The sequence below is a fragment of the Amblyraja radiata genome, chromosome 24, assembly GCF_010909765.2.
Source record: "Amblyraja radiata isolate CabotCenter1 chromosome 24, sAmbRad1.1.pri, whole genome shotgun sequence".
Classification (NCBI taxonomy): Eukaryota; Metazoa; Chordata; class Chondrichthyes; order Rajiformes; family Rajidae; genus Amblyraja; species Amblyraja radiata.
Genome location: NC_045979.1, coordinates 32297709 through 32318368, shown reverse-complemented (window position 1 = coordinate 32318368; position 20660 = coordinate 32297709). Strand labels below are relative to the sequence as shown.

The following is a 20660-nucleotide window of genomic DNA, read 5'->3' as shown; positions in this document are numbered from 1 at the left end:
GGTATTTTAAAAGAATTTAAAAGAATTTGGCGGCATTTCTTGGAATTACATTTTGCTTCCCCAGTGTTCTCTGTTGGAATTTAGCTCTTTTATCGCACATGGGTAGAAACTATTTTTTAGTCTACCGGTGTGAGCCTTCAGAGTCCTGAATCGCCTCCCAGAGGGTAGCAGAGTAAAAAGGTGGTTGGCAGGGTGGGATGTGTCCTGCTTGATATTTGTGGCCCGGCGCAAGCATCGGGCCCTATATATGTCATCCAAGGAGGGCAGTTGGGCGTTTGTAATGCTCTGCGCAGTTTTTATAATTCTCTGCAGCGCCCTCCTCTCCGCCACAGTACAGCTAGCAAACCACACCAGGATTCCATAGGAGAGGATACTTTCCACGGCGCATCGGTAGAAGGACAACAGCAGCGGCTGTGAGACGTTAGCTCTCCGTAGAGACCTCAGGAAATACAGCCGCTGTTGTGACTTCTTCACGAGAGTGACGGTGTTCATTTGCCATTTGAGGTCCTGGGAGATGTTTATTCCCAGGAACTTAAAGCCAGTGACTCTCTCCACCATGTCTCCTTTGATGTATAAGGGAGCAGGTTCCTCTCTCCTCTTCCTCCTGAAGTCAACGACCAGCTCTTTTGTCTTTGATGGGTTAAGTACCAGGTTGTTTTTGGTACACCAGACAGTCAGTTTCTGGACTTCATCCCTGTAGGCAGACTCGTCGTTGTTGTTTATCAGTCCCACCACAGTCGTGTCGTCCGCAAACTTGATGATCCTTATTCTTAAACTGTGGCCCCTGGTTCTGGACTCCCCCAACATCGGGAAAATGTTTCTTGCCTCTAGTGTGTCCAAACCCTTAACAATCTTATATGTTTCAATGAGATTACCTCTCATCCTTCTAAACTCCAGAGTGTACAAGCCCAGCCGCTCCATTCTCTCAGCATATGACAGTCCCGCCATCCCGGGAATTAACCTTGTAAACCTACGCTGCACTCCCTCAATAGCAAGAATGTCCTTCCTCAAATTAGGGGACCAAAACTGCACACAATACCCCAGGTGTGGTCTCACTCGGGCTCTGTACAACTGCAGAAGGACCTCTTTGCTCCTATATTCGATTCCTTTTATTATAAAGGCCAACATGCCATTCGCTTTCTTCACTGCCTGCTGTACCAGCATGCTTACTTTCATAGACTGATGAACAAGGACCCGCAGATCCCGTTGTACTTCCCCTTTTCCCAACTTGATGCCATTTAGATAGTAATCTGGTAATAGAGAGGTAAGGTGTGAAAACAAGAGATCAAAGGAGACGAAAATCAAGGGAAATGTAGAAAAGATCATTGTTAGCTAGGAGAAGTTGACAACGAGGCATAGAAAGTAAAATTTAATCAGGAGGACAGTCAAATAGGTCGGTGAACTAGAACCTCTTTGCTCCTATATTAGATTCCTTGTGTTATAAAGGCCAACATGCCATTCTTCTCCCCTACTTTGACGCCCTTACTAATCAAGAACCTATCAATCTCGGCTTTAAAAATACCCAATAACCGAGCCTCCACAGTGCACAGATACAGGGAGTAAGATTTAGTGCAAGTTAAGGTCCAATAAAGTCAGATTAAAGATAGTTCAAAGGTCTCCAATTAGTTTGATGGGGAGGTGAGTTGGTGAGAGGACGGTTCAGTTGCCTGATAACAACCGGGAAGAAACTGTCCCTGAATGGGCTAAATCTATCAGAGAGAGCAGAAGTAATTTATTCTCTGCACCATTGCACTCCCGTCAATAAAATAGTCCATCAGTTTTGCTCTGTCACCAAACTGAAACTCGTGATCTTTTCAAGTCCACGACTGTCAGAGGTGAGTTAATCACTGAATTACAGATGTTGTCATAAATATGGGGTGTAATTAAAAAATACTGCAGCGTATCTGTGAGGTTGTAGATCTTGTGTGGAAATTTAAGACCTTTCTATTTTCTATTCAATTGCAAAACAAGGAAGTTTAGTTTAGTTTAGCTTACATAGAAACATAGAAAATAGGTGCAGGAGTAGGCCATTCGGCCCTTCGAGCCTGCACCACCATTCAATATGATCATGGCTGATCATCCAACAGTATCCTGTACCTGCCTTCTCTCCATACCCCCTGATCCCTTTAGCCACAAGGGCCACATCTAACTCCCTCTTAAATATAGCCAATGAACTGGCCTCAACTACCTTCTGTGGCAGAGAATTCCAGAGATTCACCACTCTCTGTGTGAAAAATGTTTTTCTCATCCCGGTCCTAAAAGATTTCCCCCTTATCCTTAAACTGTGACCCCTTGTTCTGGACTTCCCCAACATCAGGAACAATCTTCCTGCATCTAGCCTGTCCAACCCCTTAAGAATTTTGTAAGTTTCTATAAGATCCCCCCTCAAACTTCTAAATTCTAGCGAGTACAAGCCGAGTCTATCCAGTCTTTCTTCATATGAAAGTCCTGACATCCCAGGAATCAATCTGGTGAACCTTCTCTGTACTCCCTCTATGGCAAGAATGCCCTTCCTCAGATTAGGAGACCAAAACTGTACGCAATATTCCAGGTGTGGTCTCACCAAGACCCTGTACAACTGCAGTAGAACAGTCTGAAGAAGGGTTTCGGCCCGAAACGTCGCCTATTTCCTTCGCTCCATAGATGCTGCTGCACCCGCTGAGTTCCTCCAGCAATTTTGTGTACCTGCAGTAGAACCTCCCTGCTCCTATACTCAAATCCTTAGCATAGAGATACAGCGCAGAAGCAGGTCCTTCGGCCCACCGAGTCCGCGTCGACCAGCGGCCCCCACAAGCTAACACGATCCTACGCACACGAGGGACAATTAACATTTACACCTCGCCAATTAACCTACAAACCTGTACGTCTTTGGAGTATGGGAGGAAACCGGAACCGGTTGAGAAAATCCACATAGGTCACGGGGAGAACGTACAAACTCTATACAGACGGCACCCGTGATCAGGATCGAACCGGGTCTCTGGCGCTGTGAGGCAGCAACTCTATCGTTCGTGAAGGCAGTTTCTGGTGAACTGGTTTCACTGAAGAACTTAATGCAATCACAACGTAAGCTCATCATCTTTAGTTTAGTTCAGTGCAGAGATACAGCGCGGAAACAGGCCCTTCGGCCCACCGGGTCCGTGCCGACCAGCGATCCCCGCACATTAACACTGTCCTGCACACACTAGGGACAATTTTTACATTTACCAAGCCAATTTACCCTCATGCCTGCACGTCTTTGGAGTGTGGGAGGAAACCGGAGCTCCTGGAGAAAACCCGCGCAGGTCACGGGGAGAACGTACGAACTCCGTACAGACAGCATCCATAGTCAGGATCGAACCCGGGTCTGCGGCGCTGTAAGGCAACGACTCTACTGCTGCGCCACTGTGCCGCCCTTCTTCGGAAGGTTGAGGAGATTCGGTAGAAACAAGGAACTGGTTCACCAAGGAAAGACACAAAATGCTGGAGCAACTCAGCGGGTCCACCAGTATCCCTGGAGTAGCAAGGAAAAGGCCAAGGAACCATAGAGTTTTGGTATGTCACAGAGTCGTAGAGTCATACAGTGTGGAAACAGGCCCTTCGGCCCAACTTTCCCATACCGCCCAACATGTCCCATCTACCCCAGTCCCACCTGCGTGCGTTTGGCCTATATCTCTCTAAACACGTCTTATCTACCTCCTCTGGCAGCTTGTTCCATACACCCACCACCCTTTGTGTGAAAATGTTACCCTGTGGCGCGGCGATAAGCCCGAATGAAGGCGAAGAGCCAGGTGTTTCGGGAGGAATTTTATTAGTTGTTCTCTTGTCCAGTCGGGTCTGCAAGAGAACAATCGCGCCTAAACCCCTGCCCTTTATCCCTGTAGCTCAGGGTCACCCCCGGACTAGTTTATTCCCGTGCCGAGGGGTTCGATAGTGGAATGGCCCGACCATTGGGAGCCGCTACAAGCCCCTCAGTTTCCTATTAAATCTGTCCCCCCTCACCTTAAACCTATGTCCTCTGCTTCTCGATTCCTCAACTCTGGGCAAGAGGCTCTGTGCATCTAGATCTGTGATCTATCCCACTCATGATTTTGTACACCTCTATAAGATCACCGCATACCCTCCTGCAACCTAAGGAATCGAGTCTCAGCCTGCTTATCCTCTCCCTATAGCTCAGGCCCTTTAGTTGCCAAATATTCGATCAAACTTCCACAGGCTTGCTGTAGGGAGCATACTGACAGCTTGCATCACAGTTGGCTCCAAGAACAAAGATGGCTGCACAAAGTGAAGACATGTAAAGGGGCGCAACGGTGGCGCAGCGGTAGAGTTGCCGCCTTACAGCGCCACAGACCCGAGTTCAATCCTGACTACGGGCGCTGTCTGAATGGAGTTTGCACGTTCTCCCTGCGACCGAGTGGGTTTTTCTCCGGGTGCTCTGGTTTCCTCCCACATTCCACGGACGTGCAGGTTCGCAAGTTAATTGGCTTCTGTAAATTGTCCCTGCTGTGCAGAATGCGAAAGTGGAATTACATAGCAGAGTACGGCTGATCGCTGGTCGGAGTGGACTCGGTGGGAGAAAGGGCCTGTTTCCACACTGTATCTCCAAACCACAAAGTCTTTGACATCCCACTTTACCATCCACTACCTACACACCAGGTGGCAGTTTATACAACACAATACCGTTTATTTGTCATTTGAACCTCACTTGAAGTTCAAACGAAATTTGGTTTCTGCAGTCATACAAGAAAAGAACCAAGACACACACCAGCACAATTTACACAAACATCCATCACAGTGAATCTCCTCCTCACTGTGATGGAAGGCAAAGTCTTGTCTCTCCCCTGCTCTCCATTCCTCTCCCGAAGTCAAAGTCAAAGCCCCCGGCGGGCGCTAGCAAGTCCGCGGACATTTAAAGCTGCGCCGGGCGATGTAAGGCCCTGCTCCAGGTCATCCTCAACCCCGTAATTCGGGCGGGAGAAGTCGCCGTTGCCGGTGCCCCGCAAAGTGGTCTCCCACCGGGGACCCGCGAGCTCCCGGTGTCACCATCCACCGGAGTCGGGTCGCAGCAGCGCGCCACCGCAGCTCTCCACACTCCGAACTCTCCACGCTGCGAAGCCGGCCAGCTCCACGATGGTAGGCCCGCAGCTCCGCAGTCTCCGTGACGAGCTGTCGTTCCGGTTGGAGGCCGCCCCACGGTGCTAGGCCCCAACGGCAACAGAGACCCGACAGGGTAAAGGTCGGGTCCCCGTACAGGGAAGAGATTTAAAAGTTTCCCCCCACCCACCACACATACACATTTAAAAGGTCACAGCAGCAATCAGGAGATTATTTTCTATCACCTGCAGCCTTTGGGACTGGTGGTGGCAGTCGGAAAGAGGCAGTGTGAACATAACAAAGAAAAATAGGTGTGGTGACCATAACGTGGATCTTGGCAGATCTGCCAGGCAGCATTACTGTTTAACTCACAGGCTAATCAGCCTCCTTAAATCACCACAGCAAGGCTTAGACACCCTGGACTTCGCTCGGACTTCAGTGACGCAGTTTCTAATAACAAAATGATGATTCCTGCTCGCCTTAGTGATCAAACGAACCTCTGATTCTCTTCGACAAAACAAACCAGCCTCAAGCAGGTACGAAAGGTTTTATACGCTATTTAAGGCTCTTTGATAGATTCACTGGATGCTTGTTACTAAATCGCTATCGGGTGTAGTGTTTAAGTAAGAACTGCAGATGCCGGAAAAATCGAAGGTAGACAAAAGCTCAGCGGGTGCGGCAGCATCTATGTGGAGAAGGAATAGGTGACGTTTGGTCTCCTAATCTGAGGAAGGACATTCTTGCCATAGAGGGAGTACAGAGAAGATTCACCAGACTGATATGGGATGGCAGGACTTTCATATGAAGAAAGACTGGATAGACTCGGCTTGTACTCGCTAGAATTTAGAAGATTGAGGGGGGATCTTATAGAAACTTACAAAATTCTTAAGGGGTTGGACAGGCTAGATGCAGGAAGATTATTCCAGATGTTGGGGAAGTCCAGAACAAGGGGTCACAGTTTAAGGATAAGGGGGAAGTCTTTTAGGACCGAGATGAGAAAATCATTTTTTACACAGAGAGTGGTGAATCTGTGGAATTCTCTGCCACAGAAGGTAGTTGAGGCCAGTTCATTGGCTATATTTAAGAGGGAGTTAGATGTGGCCCTTGTGGCTAAAGGGATCAGGGGGTATGGAGAGAAGGCAGGTACAGGATACTGAGTTGGATGATCAGCCATGATCATATTGAATGGCGATGCAGGCTCGAAGGGCCGAATGGCCTACTCAAATGTTAGATAAATACTGAGTTCTTTGTTTTAATTGAATATAAGTAACAGGAAACTGTTAGAGAAATGTTTCCTTAAACTTCAAGAAATAAAAGAGATTGAAAGGCATAATCTAGTTGACTGCTGCATTATTGTGGGGTGATGGGAGCATAACTTTCTTCTGGGTGTGTTCGAGTCAGCTCTCGGTTAGATGATTGTCTCTAGGTAACGCAATGGATACAAAGGTCAGCTCTGTAATAACCAGGTAGACATGACCTGGACTTTCACACTATCATGAGAGTAGTCCCTCAGAATTCCCTTAGAGAATAGTCCCTCAGTATTCCCTTAACCCTTTGCCTGCCCTCCATGCAATATCTGTTGGGGACATACTTTGAATTATAAAAAGTCAGATGTTGTGATAATCCTGCAGCTTGTGTGAAGGACCCTGGGCCTCCTCCATGGCCAGAGTGAGTCCCACCGTAAATTGGAGGAGGAGCAGCACCTCATATTCCGCTTGGGTAGTTTACACCCCTGTGGTATGAACGTTGATTTCTCCAATTTCAGGTAGTCCTTGCTTTCTCCATCCTTCCCCTCCCCTTCCCAGCTCTCCCACAGCCCACTGTCTACGCCTCTTCCTTTCTTCTTCCCGCCCCCTCCCCCCCACCCCCACATGAGTCTGAAGAAGGGTCTCAACCCGAAACGTCACCTATTCCTTCGCTCCATAGATGCTGCCTCATCCGCTGAGTTTCTCCAGCATTATAGTCTACCTTCGATTTTTCCAGCATCTGCAGTTCTTTCTTAAACATCCTGCAGTTTGTGGATTTGTCCTAAAAGGACGAAGACACATTTTGCACCTCAATCGATCCTCACTGCCCATAGAAGGATACACACAACCAAAATTATTTAGTTTAGTTTAGAGATACAGCGTGGAAACAGGCCCTTCGGCCCACCGAGTCCGCGCCGACCAGCGATCCCCGTACAGTAGCACTATCCCACACATTAGGGACAATTTACAATCTTAACTGAAGCCAAATAGCCTCCAAAAACCTGTACGTCTTTGGAATGTGGGAGGAAACCGGCGAACTCGGAGAAAACCCACGCAGTCATGGGGAGAAGGTACAAACTCTGTACAAGCAGCACCCGCAGTCAGGATCGAACCCGGGTCTCTGGCGCTGCAAGGCAGCGGACTCTACCTCTGCGCCACCGTGCCGCTCATAATATGAAGACATGTTTGTTCACCTTTCAGGATCCTGAACGACAGCAGCGATGTATGGAGGTTTCGGCAATCAACATATTCCCAATTATGATGAGTTATATTCCCGAGTCACGTATGTCTCCGAATTACTTCATGAACGATTACACTGTGCAGACTTTTGATAGAACTTGGATATTGAAATTAAAAAGTAAAATTGAAGAAATTTGCTGATAATGCTAAACATGGGGAGCGCTGGAGATAGTTAAGGCGACCATATTTGCGAGTTTAGCAGAGTTTGCGCTTGTCACAAGCTCGCAGCATGGTCGACACGTGGTCGTAGGTGGTCACTGGTAAGTCTCCTTCATGGTCGAGAGGAGTGCCCCGCGGCCTCAGTTTGGTCGAGGAATATTTTTCAACAAGCTGAAAGATTTTTCTGCGAGCAAAAATTGGTCGGCATGGAGAAAATCGATATTTTTGAACTCGTAGTGCAGTGGTAGTGGGGTTGCCATGCCGTTGTTGGTAGTCGAGGTAGCCGTAGGTAAGCGCCTTTGCTGACCGGGCATTTTAATTGGCTCAATGTGGAAAAGAAAATGTAAGCACGAGTTTTCAGAACCAAGGAAAACCGACCGGTAATGTTAAATGACCGCTAAACTTCACAGCTGGGTATCTCTGGCTTATTAAAAGTTGTCTTGCTTCTTAAAAGTGTCTCCACTCCTTCCCCCCCCTTCTACCCCCCCCCCCCCCCCCCCCACTTCTCACCCCCCCCTTCTCCCCCCCCCCCCCCCTTATCCCCTCCCCCCCTAACCCATAGTTTAAGAATAAGGGGTAAGCCATTTAGAATGTAGATGAGGAAAAACTTTTTCACCCAGAGAGTTGTGAATCTGTGTAATTCTGTGCCTCAGAAGGCAGTGGAGGCCAATTCTAGGGATGCCTTCAAGAGAGAGTTAGATAGAGCTCTTAAAGATAGCAGAGGCAAGGAATATGGGGAGAAGTCAGGAACTGAATACAGATCGTGGATGTTCAGCCATGATCACATTGAATGGCGGTGCTGGCTCGAAGAGCCGAATGGCCTACTCCCACACCTATTGTCTATTGTCTATTGACAGTCATAAGAGTCAAACATAAGCCAACATTCAACATATATTTTTAACAATAGAGGAATGTAGCTAATTTATTCCAGTCGTCCCAACATTCAATCTTATGCTTTTTTGGGTGAAGTTGGTTGAGACCCATGTTCGATCCTAAGACATCTCCAGGTATAGACGCAAAATGCTGGAGTAACTCAGCGGGACAGGCAGCATCTCTGGGGAGAAGGAACGGGTGACGTTTTGGGTGGACACTGTTCTTCGACTGAGAGTCAGTGGAGAGTGAGACTGGAGATATGGATGGGTAAGGTGTGAAAACGACAGATCAAAGAAGATGGTGATCAACAAAATGTAGAATGGTTCATTGTTAGCTGGGGGGAAGATGACAACGAGCCATACAATCAGTAATATTTAATCAGGAGGGCCAATGAGAAACTGCTATCAGACTTTTCATAAGCTAAGAGCAAAGTCCAATCTACCTCTTGAACTTTTTTTTTTTTTTTTTTTTTAATATTTTATTTTATTAGAAGTAAGTACAGTCATATGGCACCAAAGTGCCTAATATATATTTTCATAATACATTTTATGTACAACTTTTTTTTTTTGTTACATTGAAAAAAGATTAGAATAAGAAAAAGAAGTTAGATAGTAAAGGATAGAAAGATGTGAAATATATAGTGTGTGAAAAAAGAAAACGAGTAAATGAAGAAAGTTGAGAGAGAAAATAGAGAAAAGAAAATAAAATAAAAAAGAAAAGGAGATCATTATTTATAATCTTGACCAACCCTCGTCCAATCCTGAAACAGTTATTTTTTACAATTGTGTTGCACCATATGATTCCAAAAAAACGACAAATGGAGACCAACTCGTTATGAATTGGTCTGATTTATCCATTAGGAGGAATCGCATTTCCTCAAGATGAGCGGTGTCCAACATACTTGCAATCCACATTTTAAGCGTTGGTATTGACCAAAATTTAAGAATTAATTTTTTTGCTATTATTAAACCATAGTTAAGGAATAGATTTTGAGATGTGTTCAATTTATTCCCATCTTCTATTACGCCAAATATAATCATTTCAGTATTAGGTTCCATTCTTGTCTTGAATAATTTTGTAAATATTTCAAAAATATCATTCCAAAATCTATAAAGTTTTATGCAGGAGACTAAGGAGTGTGTTATAGTTGCCTTTTGGGCTAGACATTTATCACAAGTGGCGGATATATTTGGATAAAATTTGTTCAATCTTGTTTTTCTCTTGCACTTTTTTTAATCTGCACTTTGTATATGTAGGATTATGTTAAGTTTTTAGTTAGTTTAGAGATACTTTGTAGAAACAGGCCCTTCCGCCTACCGAGTCCGCGCTGACCAGCGATCACCCCCGTACACTAGTTCTATCCTAGACACTAGGGACAATGTACAGAAGCCAATTAACCTACAAACCTGCACGTGTTTGGAATGTGGGAGGAAACCGGAGCACCCGGAGTAAACCCACGCGGTCAGAGGGAGAACGTACAGACTCCGTACAGACAGCACCTGTAGTCAGGATCGAACCCGGGTCTCTGGCGCTGTGAGGCAGCAGCTCTACCCGCTGCCCCACCGTGCCGCACAAATACATCCTGTGCGCTGCTTCCTTTTTCAAGGCAAATTGTAATCAATATTTGCAAAATTTGCATAAACCACATCATCCTTAATTAGCTCATATTTTATGCTGCTGTTTTATGAGGGACATGCTGTTTGATAACATTGCTAGGCAACGCTTAATGCTATTTGCAGAGTTCAATTGACTTAAATTCTTGGATTAGGCTATCACTGAGAACAGACTGACTGGTTAGCAAACAATTCACAGTCAGTCTTTGCAGCGAACGCAGCCACGTCTACTGACAACAAAGAGCCTTTCATCAAAGGCTGGCCATAAAAAGGTCAGCTAATCAAAACGCTGACCTTTCACAACTCTTCCATCCATTTCGTGAAACCCCTGTATGAATATTCTGGATTAATCGAATTTAAATGGCAAATGTTATAAAATGACAGGAGAAAATATATTGATTTAATCAATGTATAAAGAGTGGAGGGGGGGGGGGGAGATTCAGATTAAGATTCAGATTCTAACTTTATTGTCATAGTGCAGTGTACAATACAGAGACAACGAAATGCAGTTAGCATCTCCCTAGAAGAGCGACATAGAATATGAGCAATAAATAAATATATTTACATGCATACAGTCATAGTGGTGCAATTATTTTTTCCTGGTGGAAGGAGTGTCCGGGGGGGGGGGGGGGTGATTGGCAATCATCGAGGTACAGTGTTGAGTAGTGTAACAGCCGCAGGGAAGAAGCTGTTCCTGGACCTGCTGGTCCGGCAACGGAGAGACCTGTAGCGCCTCCCGGATGGTAGGAGGGTAAACAGTCTGTGGTTGGGGTGAGAGCAGTCCTTGACGATGCTGAGCGCCCTTCGCAGACATCACTTGCTTTGGACAGACTCAATGGAGGGGAGCGAGGAACCGGTGATGCGTTGGGCAATTTTCACCACCCTCTGCAATGCCTTCCGGTCGGAGACAGAGCAGTTGCCATACCATACTGTGATACAGTTGGTAAGGATGCTCTCGATGGTGCAGCGGTAGAAGGGACAGGCGGCATCTCTGGAGAGAAGGACTGGGTGACGTTTTAGGTCGAGACCCTTCTTCAGACCGAGAGTCAGGGGAGAGGGAGACAGATTTTTGGAAGGGTACAAAGAACATGTAAGGTGTGAAAAGAGCAGTTCAGAGCAGACGGTAATCAAGGAAATGTAGAATGTTTAAGAAGGAACTGCTGGAAAATCGAAGGTAGACAAAAATGCTGGAGAAACTCAGCGGGTGAGGCAGCATCTATGAGCAAAGGAAATAGGCGACGTATTGTCTGAAGACGGGTCTCAACCCAAAACGTCGCCTTTTCCTTCGCTCCATGGATGCTGCCTCACCAGCTGAGTTTCTCCAGCATTTTTGTCTACCAAGGAAATGTAGAATGGTTCATTGTTGGACATAGAAACATAGAAAATAGGTGCAGGAGTAGGCCATTCGGCCCTTCGAGCCTGCACCACCATTCAATATGATCATGGCTGATCATCCAAATCAGTATCCTGTACCTGCCTTCTCTCCATACCCCGTGATCCCTTTAGCCACAAGGGCCACATCTAACTCCCTCTTAAATATAGCCAATGAACTGGCCTCAACTACCTTCTGCGGGAGAGAATTCCACAGATTCACCACTCTCTGTGTGAAAAAAGTTTTCCTCATCTCGGTCCTAAAAGATTTCCCCTTTATCCTTAAACTGTGACCCCTTGTTCTGCACTTCCCCAACATCGGGAACAATCTTCCTGCATCTAGCCTGTCCAACCCCTTAAGAATTTTGTACGTTTCTATAAGATCCCCCCTCAATCTTCTAAATTCTAGCGAGTACAAACCGAGTCTATCCAGTCTTTCATCATATGAAAGTCCTGACATCCCAGGAATCAGTCTGGTGAACCTTCTCTGTACTCCCTCTATGGCAAGAATGTCTTTCCTCAGATTAGGAGACCAAATTAGGAGACGAGGGGAAGGTTTTCTTCTTCTTCTTGTGAATGAAACATAAACCAAAGGAATAGTTAGATCTCAAGCCGGGTGTTGAGGAGCTAGGTTGTTGTCTCTGCGTCAATGTCTGCCAGGCCCTGAGCTCCATTTGGTGGGTGGCAGAGCGGGCACCCAGAGATGGCATGGCTGGCTGTCATGGGGGAAGGTGACAATGAGGCGGACAAACAGTAAAATTAACCAGGAGGACAGTGAAACTGGTCAGGGAACTAGGGTGAGGGATGGAGAGAGGGGAAGCAAGGTTACAGTATCTTAAGTTAGAGAAGTCAATATTCATACCGCTGGGTTGTAAGCTTCCCAAGAGAAAAAAAAGAGGAATATGAGGTTTTGGGGGTCTCAAGAACGACAACTGAAGTTTCAAACGGATCTTTATTCGAAAGTTCGGTTTTCAGTACACAGGTTCTATAGACACGTCTGGCCACATTGGTGGTCAACGCTGAACTAACGTGCGAACAAAACCGCGCGAAAACAAGCAGCCCCTCCCGAGTCACGTGACCGCGGCTTCCGAACGCCGGGTTCGATACCTGCGTGCGCCAGTAGGCGCCGCTACAAGGTGCTGTTTCACCAATTTGCGCTGGGCCTCACTCTGACAGCGGAGGAGGCCCAGAACAGAAAAGGACAGTGTGGGAATGGGAGTGGTAGATTGGCAACCAGGTGATCATGTAGGCCTCGGCGGACTGAGTTGTTGTGTTCAGCGAAATGATTGCCGAGCCTGCGCCTGGTCTCGCCAATATCTAGGAGTCCACATCTGGAACAGGGGACACTGTATTGAATGCTTTTGTGTATTTTGTCTGCACAAAGAAGGAATTTGACTGTGCCTAGTGACAATAAAGAATAAAGTGAATGTAATATATTTCTAAGCAGTTTCTTTTTCCGTTTCTAGTGGTAATCCACCTGAAAAACCTCCCCTCACTGGACCCCAAAGTATTGCCAACAGACCATCCGCAAAATCAATTTACCGTAAGTGATGGATTGAGAGTTATTGAGAGAGTTGCACACTTTATTGTAACGTTAATAAGTACCTTGTTTGTGGGGATCTTTCATTAATCTCTAGCTCTAAGTTTTAGTGATTCACCTGTCACAACTATGAGTTGTTTTATTCCAATCACAAGTGCAACTTCATTCCCATTTCTTCCTGAGCTCACCGCCCTCACCTATGAATGAATGAATGAATGGATTTTCACACAAAGGGTGGTGGGTGCATGGAACAAGCTGCCAGGGGAGGTAGTTGAGGCTGGGACTATCCCAACGTTTAAGAAACAGTTGGACAGGTACATGGATAGGACAGGTTTGGAGGGATATGGACCAAACGCAGGCAAGTGGGACTAGTGTAGCTGGGACATGTTGGCCAGTGTGGGCAAGTTGGGCCGAAGGGCCTGTTACATACTGTATCACTCTATGAGCCTATGACTCAATGAATGAATGAAAGAATGAATGAGTGAATGATACTTTATTGTCTTTGTTTTGCATGCACAAGGTATGCAAAGAGTCGCCACATAAAGGATACCAACAAAGTTACAGAGTATTCTATTTGGTCCCCAATGGTCGCGCTTTGTTCCTGGCACCCCGCCCCATGTGGGGTTCCTCTTTGTTCTCGCCAGCGCATCCGACCTCTGACCTCTGGCACCCGAGTGGCCCGTTCCCAATCACCAGCCCCTTCCCACACACACAACCCAGAGATAAGACACATCATTATGCTACTTGGATGCCAACAGCTAGACCAGAGCTTCATCTATGTTTAGTGACTACCACTTGTGTGGAATATCAGTACAGGCTTGGATATTGACCATGTGGAAACTCTGTAGAAACATGGAACTGCAGACGCCGGTTCACAAAGAAGGACTGAAGAAGGGTCACGACCCGAAACGCCACCTATCCATGTTCTCCAGAGGTGCTGTCTGACCCGCTGAGTGATTTTGGGCCCTACTATGTGTCAGCATAAGACACAAAGTGCTGGGGTGACTCAGCGGGTCAGGCAGCATCTCTGGAGAACATGGACAGGTTCCGTTACAGGACATACGACAATAGAACGAGTTTCCAGTCCTGTCAAGTGTCCCCACAACGCAATCCTAGGTTTATTTTTGCTGCCCTTATTCTTCAAGGCATTCTGTTTGAGAAAGAACTGCAGATGCTGGAAAAATCGAAGATAGACAAAAAATGTTGGAGAGACTCAGCGGGTGAGGCAGCATCTATGGAACGAAGGAATAGGTGACGTTTCGGGTCAAGACCCTTCTTCAGACTGATTCTTCAATGCATTGTAATCTCTCTCTTTCTCTCACTATTAACAGAGCAACGAAAAGCCTATACACAGACGCTTAACTCCCAGGATAAACTAATCCAACATCGTGTCGAGGTTTGTGCTATGAACATTCTTTTTTCTAATTGATATTGTTTTTATAAGGGATTCAATACTATAACGTTGAGCAGGATATTTATTACTTTAACACTTGAAACTTACTGAAGAGTGAAAGGCCTGGATGTGAAGAGGATTTCAACTAGTGGGAGAGTCTGGGACCAGAAGACAGCCTCAGAATAAAAGGAGGTCCCTTTAGGAAGGAGATGAGGACGAATGTCTTTAGTCAGAGGGTGGTGAATCTGTGGAATTCATTGCCACTGAAGGTTGTGGAGGCCAAGTCAATCCCTAATTCTTGATTTACACGGTGTCAGGGGTTACGGGGAAAAGGCAGGAGAATGGGGTTAGGAGAGAGAGATAGATCAGCCATGATTGAATGGCGGAGTAGACTTGATGGGCCGAATGGCCTAATTCCCTTTCTACAATTTATGAACCTGAATTATGTAGCACAGGAAACCCTCGTTTTAATGAATCTCTTTAGTTTAGAGATACAGCACGGAAACAGGCCCTTCAGCCCACTGAGTCGGCGCCGACAAGCTATCCCCGCACACTAACAATATCCTACACAATATTTACCAAGCCAATTAACCAATAAACCTGCACATCTTTGGAGTGTGGGTGGTAACCGAAGATCTCAGAGAAAACCCACGCACGTCACGGGAAGAACATACAAACTCCGTACAGACAGCGCCCGTAGTCGGGATCGAACCTGGGTCTTTGGCACTGTGAGGCAGTAGCTCTGTGGAGGCCTCAATAGGCCCGACTATGGGTGGACAAGAGGACGGGGACTGGACTTTGTGCCTTCCCCCACAGTGGGAATCACTGTGGGGGGATGTTTTGGTGTTGAATTTCTTTATGAATACTGTGTTGTATTTTTATTAGTGTGCTGCAAGGACATCAGAATTTCCCCTGAATAAGGGGATTAATAAAGTATTTATCTACCGCTACGCCACATATTATTGTTTAATAGATAATAGACAATAGACAATAGGTGCAGGAGTAGGCCATTCGGCCCTTCGAGCCAGCACCGCTATTCAATGTGATCATGGCTGATCATCCCCAATCAGTACCCTGTTCTTGCCTTCTCCCCATATCCCCTGACTCCGCTATCTTTAAGAGCTCTATCAAGCTCTCTCTTGAAAGTATCCAGAGAACCGGCCTCCATTGCCCTCTGAGGCAGAGAATTCCACAGACTCACAACTCTCTGCGTGAAAAAGTTTTTCCTCATCTCCGTTCTAAATGGCTTACCCCTTATTCTTAAACTATCGCCCCTGGTTCTGGACTCCCCCAACATCGGGAACATATTTCCTGCCTCTAGCGCATCCAAACCCTTAATAATCTTATATGTTTCAATAAGATACCCTCTCATCCTTCTAAATTCCAGAGTATACAAGCTCAGCCGTTCCATTCTCTCAGCATATGACAGTCCTGCCATCCCGGGAATTAACCTTGTGAACCTACGCTGCACTCCCTCAATAGCAAGAATGCCCTTCCTCAAATTAGGGGACCAAAACTGCACACAATACTCCAGGTGTGGTCCCACTAGGGCCTTGTACAACTGCAGAAGGACCTCTTTGCTCCTATACTCAACTACTCTTGTTATGAAGGCAACATGCCATTCGCTTTCTTCACTGCCTGCTGTACCTGCATGCTTATTTTCATTTTCCCAACTTGATACCATTTAGGTAATAATCTGTTTCCTGTTTTTGCTACCAAGGTGGATAACCTCACATATATCCACATTAAACTCCATCTGCCATGTATCTGCCCACTCGCCCAACCTGTCCAAGTCACCCTGCATTCTCATAGCATCCTCCTCACAGTTCACACTGCCACCCAGCTTTGTGTCATCTGCAAATTTGCTAATGTTACTTTGAATCCCTTCATCTAAATCATTGATGTATATATTCTATATTCTATGTCCTATGATATCACCAGTGGATCTTTGGAGAGAACATCTCTCTGAAAAGAGTTTATGTGTGTCTGAATGTTTAAGAAGGAACTGCAGATGCTGGAAAATCGAAAGTAGACAAAAGTGCTGGAGAAACTCAGTGGGTGCGGCAGCATCAATGGAGCGAAGGAAATAGGCAACGTTTCAGGCCAAAACCCTTCTTCTGACTTTTGTCTAACTACGAGTGTCCGATGAAGGGTCTCGACCCGAAACGTCACCTATTTCCTTCGCTCCATAGATGCTGCTGCACCCGCTGTGTTTCTCCAGCATTTTTGTCTACCTTCGATTTTCCAGCATCTGCAGTTCCTTCTTAAACTTACGAGTTTAGTTTATTGTCTCGTACCCCGAGATACAGTGAAAAGCTTTAGTTGCATTCTATTTTTATTTATTTTAAAAATATTTTTATTTATTATAAGTACAGTAAGTTACAGTAGTACAAGCCACTTATATCTTATTACATTTATTGTACCCCTTCATTTTTTAAGCTTTAAGGAAAGATAGAAATAAAGAAAGTAAAGAAAGAGAGATAGAGTCGTGTTAGTGTAAAAGAGTGATCAAAAAGAAAAACCCATTAAACAAAGAATTAGAGAAGAAAGTTAAGAAATAGGCCACAGGAAAAAAACAAAAAAACAAAACAAAAGCTCTATTATAAATACCGTGCAAAAAGGGATATACCAACTTCATATTTTTCATCACCCCTTACCAGAACCTGACACCATTTATTTTTTAAATTATTGTTGCGCCTTATATTTGTAGTTTAAAATCCTGCTGCTCACCTATAAATCACTACATGGTCTAGGGCCAAAGTATATCACTGACATGCTTCCGCTATATAAGCCTTCTAGACCGCTAAGATCTTCTGAAACCAATCTGCTAGTGATTCCCAGAGTAAATACAAAACATGGGAAAGCAGGATTTAGTTACTATGCAACAAATAGCTGGAATAAACTTCCTGAAGATTTAAGACTTGCCTCAACTTTGACCACTTTTAAAACAAGACTGAAAACTTTTATGTTTACTTTAGCTTTCAGCTAAATCTTAACTACATTGCACTTTTAACTTTTGCACTTTTTATAATGCATTTTTAATTTTGCTTTTCTTTTCTTTTCTTTTAGTTCTTCTATTTTATTTCATTTTATTATTTCATTTATTGTATGACATGTCTTTATGTGAAGCACTTTGAGTCTGCCTCGTGTATGAAATGTGCTATATAAATAAAGTTGCCTTGCCTTGCCTTGCCTAGTAAGTCGATAAATGCAGACCACGTAGTTGCATTCTAACCAGAAGAAACAAGAAGGAAAGGCTAGAACTAACGGTGCAATGAAATAGAGATGTTCTCTGCAGTAAAATGCTTTTAACCTTAGACTTTCCCTTCAACTTTACAACAACTGTTTTCTGAATTTGATATACAGCACCTGATTACATGCGACCATAAGCTGAATGACAGGTTGACAGCGGAGCATTGCATCCAACAGCTGAAGAAGCTCGATGCTGTGGGCAGAGTCTGGGGACAGGGTATGTTCCTCCAGGTGAATAACGCTTCCTTCAAAATGGTGGACCTCGAGACCAAGGTAAGAATCCCGAGGGAAGAAGGGTCTCGACCCGAAACGTCACCAATTCCTTCTCTCCAGAGATGCTGCCTGACCCGATGAGTTACTCCAGCTTTTTGTGTTAAATCTAAGAATCCAGAGGAGACTTCTCCTTTGAGAAACCAACTTCTCAATGAGAGTATGAACGTTGATTTCTCTTATTTCAAGTACTCCCCCGCTAACTCTCTCTCTCCGCCCCTCCTCCACCCAAGGCCGTCCTGCCATTTTAATTTACAGTTTAGTTTATTGTCACGTGTACCGAGGTACAGCGAAAAGCCTTTGTTGCGTGCTAACCAGTCAGCGGAAAGACAATACATGATTACAATCGAGCCATTCACAGTGTATAGATACATGATAAGGGAATAACGTTTAGTGCAAAATAAAGCCAGCAAAGTCTGATCAAGGATAGTCCGAGGGTCACCAATGAGGTAGATAGTAGTTCAGGGCCGCTCTCTGGTTGTTGGTAGGATGGTTCAGTTGCCTGGGAAGAAACTGTCCATGAATCTGGAGAGTGTGCGTTTTCACACTTCCGCTGTCCATATCCATATATCCTTTAGTTATCACCCCTTCCACAGCCAACAAAGGACCTATGGATGGACACAGAATGCTGGACTAACGGGTCAGGAGACTCTTCTTCAGACTTGAAGGTCTGGTCATCGTGTATGGTCATCGGTGATCAAGAGGTAGACATGTGAAAATGCTGGGAATACTCAGAAGTGTGAGAAACAGATTTATTGTTTCATCCTGAAGGGTCCCGACCCAAAACATCACTATCAATATTCTCCAGAGAAGATGCCAGACCAGCTGAGTTACACCAGCATTTTGTGTCTATCTACTGTTTCAGTTTGATATCAATATTGAACCTCTGGTTGTTTCTCCAGGATGAATTGGATAACTTTCCCATTGATATGGTTCAAGACAGTCAGGCAATATTGGATAGCTGTGTGTACAACTCCATCCTGGCCGTCACCATCAGCAGCAAGCACGCGATGAAGTCCAGTATCTTCCTGTTCCAGTGTGACGAAGTCTCAGTGAGTACGATAGTGGGAACATTGTGGGAAGCAACAATGCCGCTCCAACAAGTAGCAGGCAAAAAAGGCAACAGTCTCACGCACACACACGCACACATGCATGGACGCACACACACGTGAACGCACGCACACTTTCACGCACGCATGCACATACACGTGCGCACGCATGCACGGACACACGCACACACGCATGGACGCGCACTTAGACGAATGCACATACACGTGCGCACGCATGCACGGACACACGCACACGCATACACACACACACATGCATGGATGCACACACACGTGCACGCACGCACACTTGCACGCACGCATGCACATACACGTGCGCACGCATGCACGGACACTCGCATCCACACACATGCACGCACGCATGACACACACGCACACACACACATGAATGAACGGATGTAAGCATGGATAGAAAGAATGGGTGACGTTTTGGGTTCAGACCATTCGACAAGGGTCAAGGAGATGAGGAAATTCTTTGGGCAGAGTTTGGTGAATCTGTGGAATGTCATTGCCACTGAAGGCTGTGGAGGCCAAGTCGGCGGATATCTTTAAGGCATTCTTGATTAGTACGGGTGTTAGGGGTTGTGGGGAGAAGGCAGGAAAATGGGGTTAGGGGGGAGAGACAGATCAGCCATGATTGAATGGCGGAGTAGACGTGATGGGCCGAATGGCCTAATTCTGCTCCCATCACTTCTTCTTTCGTGTGGCGTGCACAGCCTAAAGTTGTAGGACAACTTGTTCTATTTGATCTTCTGTTTGTGCACGTCGAGTTGATTGCATTAGTCGAAACAGGGACCTGGGAATTAGTCGGACCACGTGAAGGTTGCAATCTTCCACCCCCTCCTATCACTTATGGACCTATGAGCCCTCGTGAGGAAGGAAATCAAAGCCAATCTGGACGCAACAAGTCCAAATGTTAGGATGTACTCGTGGGTCAACTTCACTGCCATATCTTTCTTCAATGAATAGGCTGATATCATACAGCACGATATGGAGAAGATGATAAAGAAGAAGGAACGAGGAATACAGGACATGTCCAGGTATGTATTTGGGACCAACTGCTTGAGGCGAAAGGTTATTATTGACTGTATCCTGGATCTTGTTCTTTGATGAAGCAATGAACCCAAAACGTCCAATGGGGCAATGTAGAGGTCCACGCGCTGTGTAAACACGAGAGTTCGAGCCAGACCAACGACGGTTTGATAACAGAATGGTTCAGCCCGCCACACCAATCCTTCCATGGAAAATCACAATGTGTGTCTAAAACAAAATCAGAGCTCTTTGTGAATCTTCTCCACCAAAGACATCAGGATTCAGACACCGAGTCTGAAGAAGGGTCTCGACCCGAAACGTCACCTCTTCCTTCGCTCCATAGATGTTGCCTCACCCACTGAGTTTCTCCAGCACTTTTGTCTACCTAGGATTTTGTAAAAGATTAGATTAATAAGAAATAATAATTATTATTATAACAAGGGTGGCACAGTGGCACAGCGGTAGAATTAGTGTGCCACAGTGCCAGAGACCCTGGTTCAATCCTGACTATGGGTGCTGTCTGTACGGAGTTTG

At 45.6% G+C, this 20660-nt stretch overlaps 1 protein-coding gene across 1 annotated transcript in view; it reads left to right on the top strand.

Annotated features, from left to right (window-relative positions):
* Positions 1-5443: 5443 nt before the first annotated feature.
* Positions 5444-20660, top strand: part of LOC116986981 (epidermal growth factor receptor kinase substrate 8-like) — a 37165-nt gene continuing 21948 nt past the window's right edge. Inside the window, exons 1-7 of the mRNA XM_033042852.1 lie at positions 5444-5606; positions 7518-7599; positions 13039-13115; positions 14444-14508; positions 17872-18030; positions 18930-19079; positions 20064-20134. Of these exons, the coding sequence (XP_032898743.1) occupies positions 7538-7599; positions 13039-13115; positions 14444-14508; positions 17872-18030; positions 18930-19079; positions 20064-20134 (584 nt within the window). The 5' untranslated portion in view covers positions 5444-5606; positions 7518-7537. The remainder of the gene's footprint in view (positions 5607-7517; positions 7600-13038; positions 13116-14443; positions 14509-17871; positions 18031-18929; positions 19080-20063; positions 20135-20660) is intronic.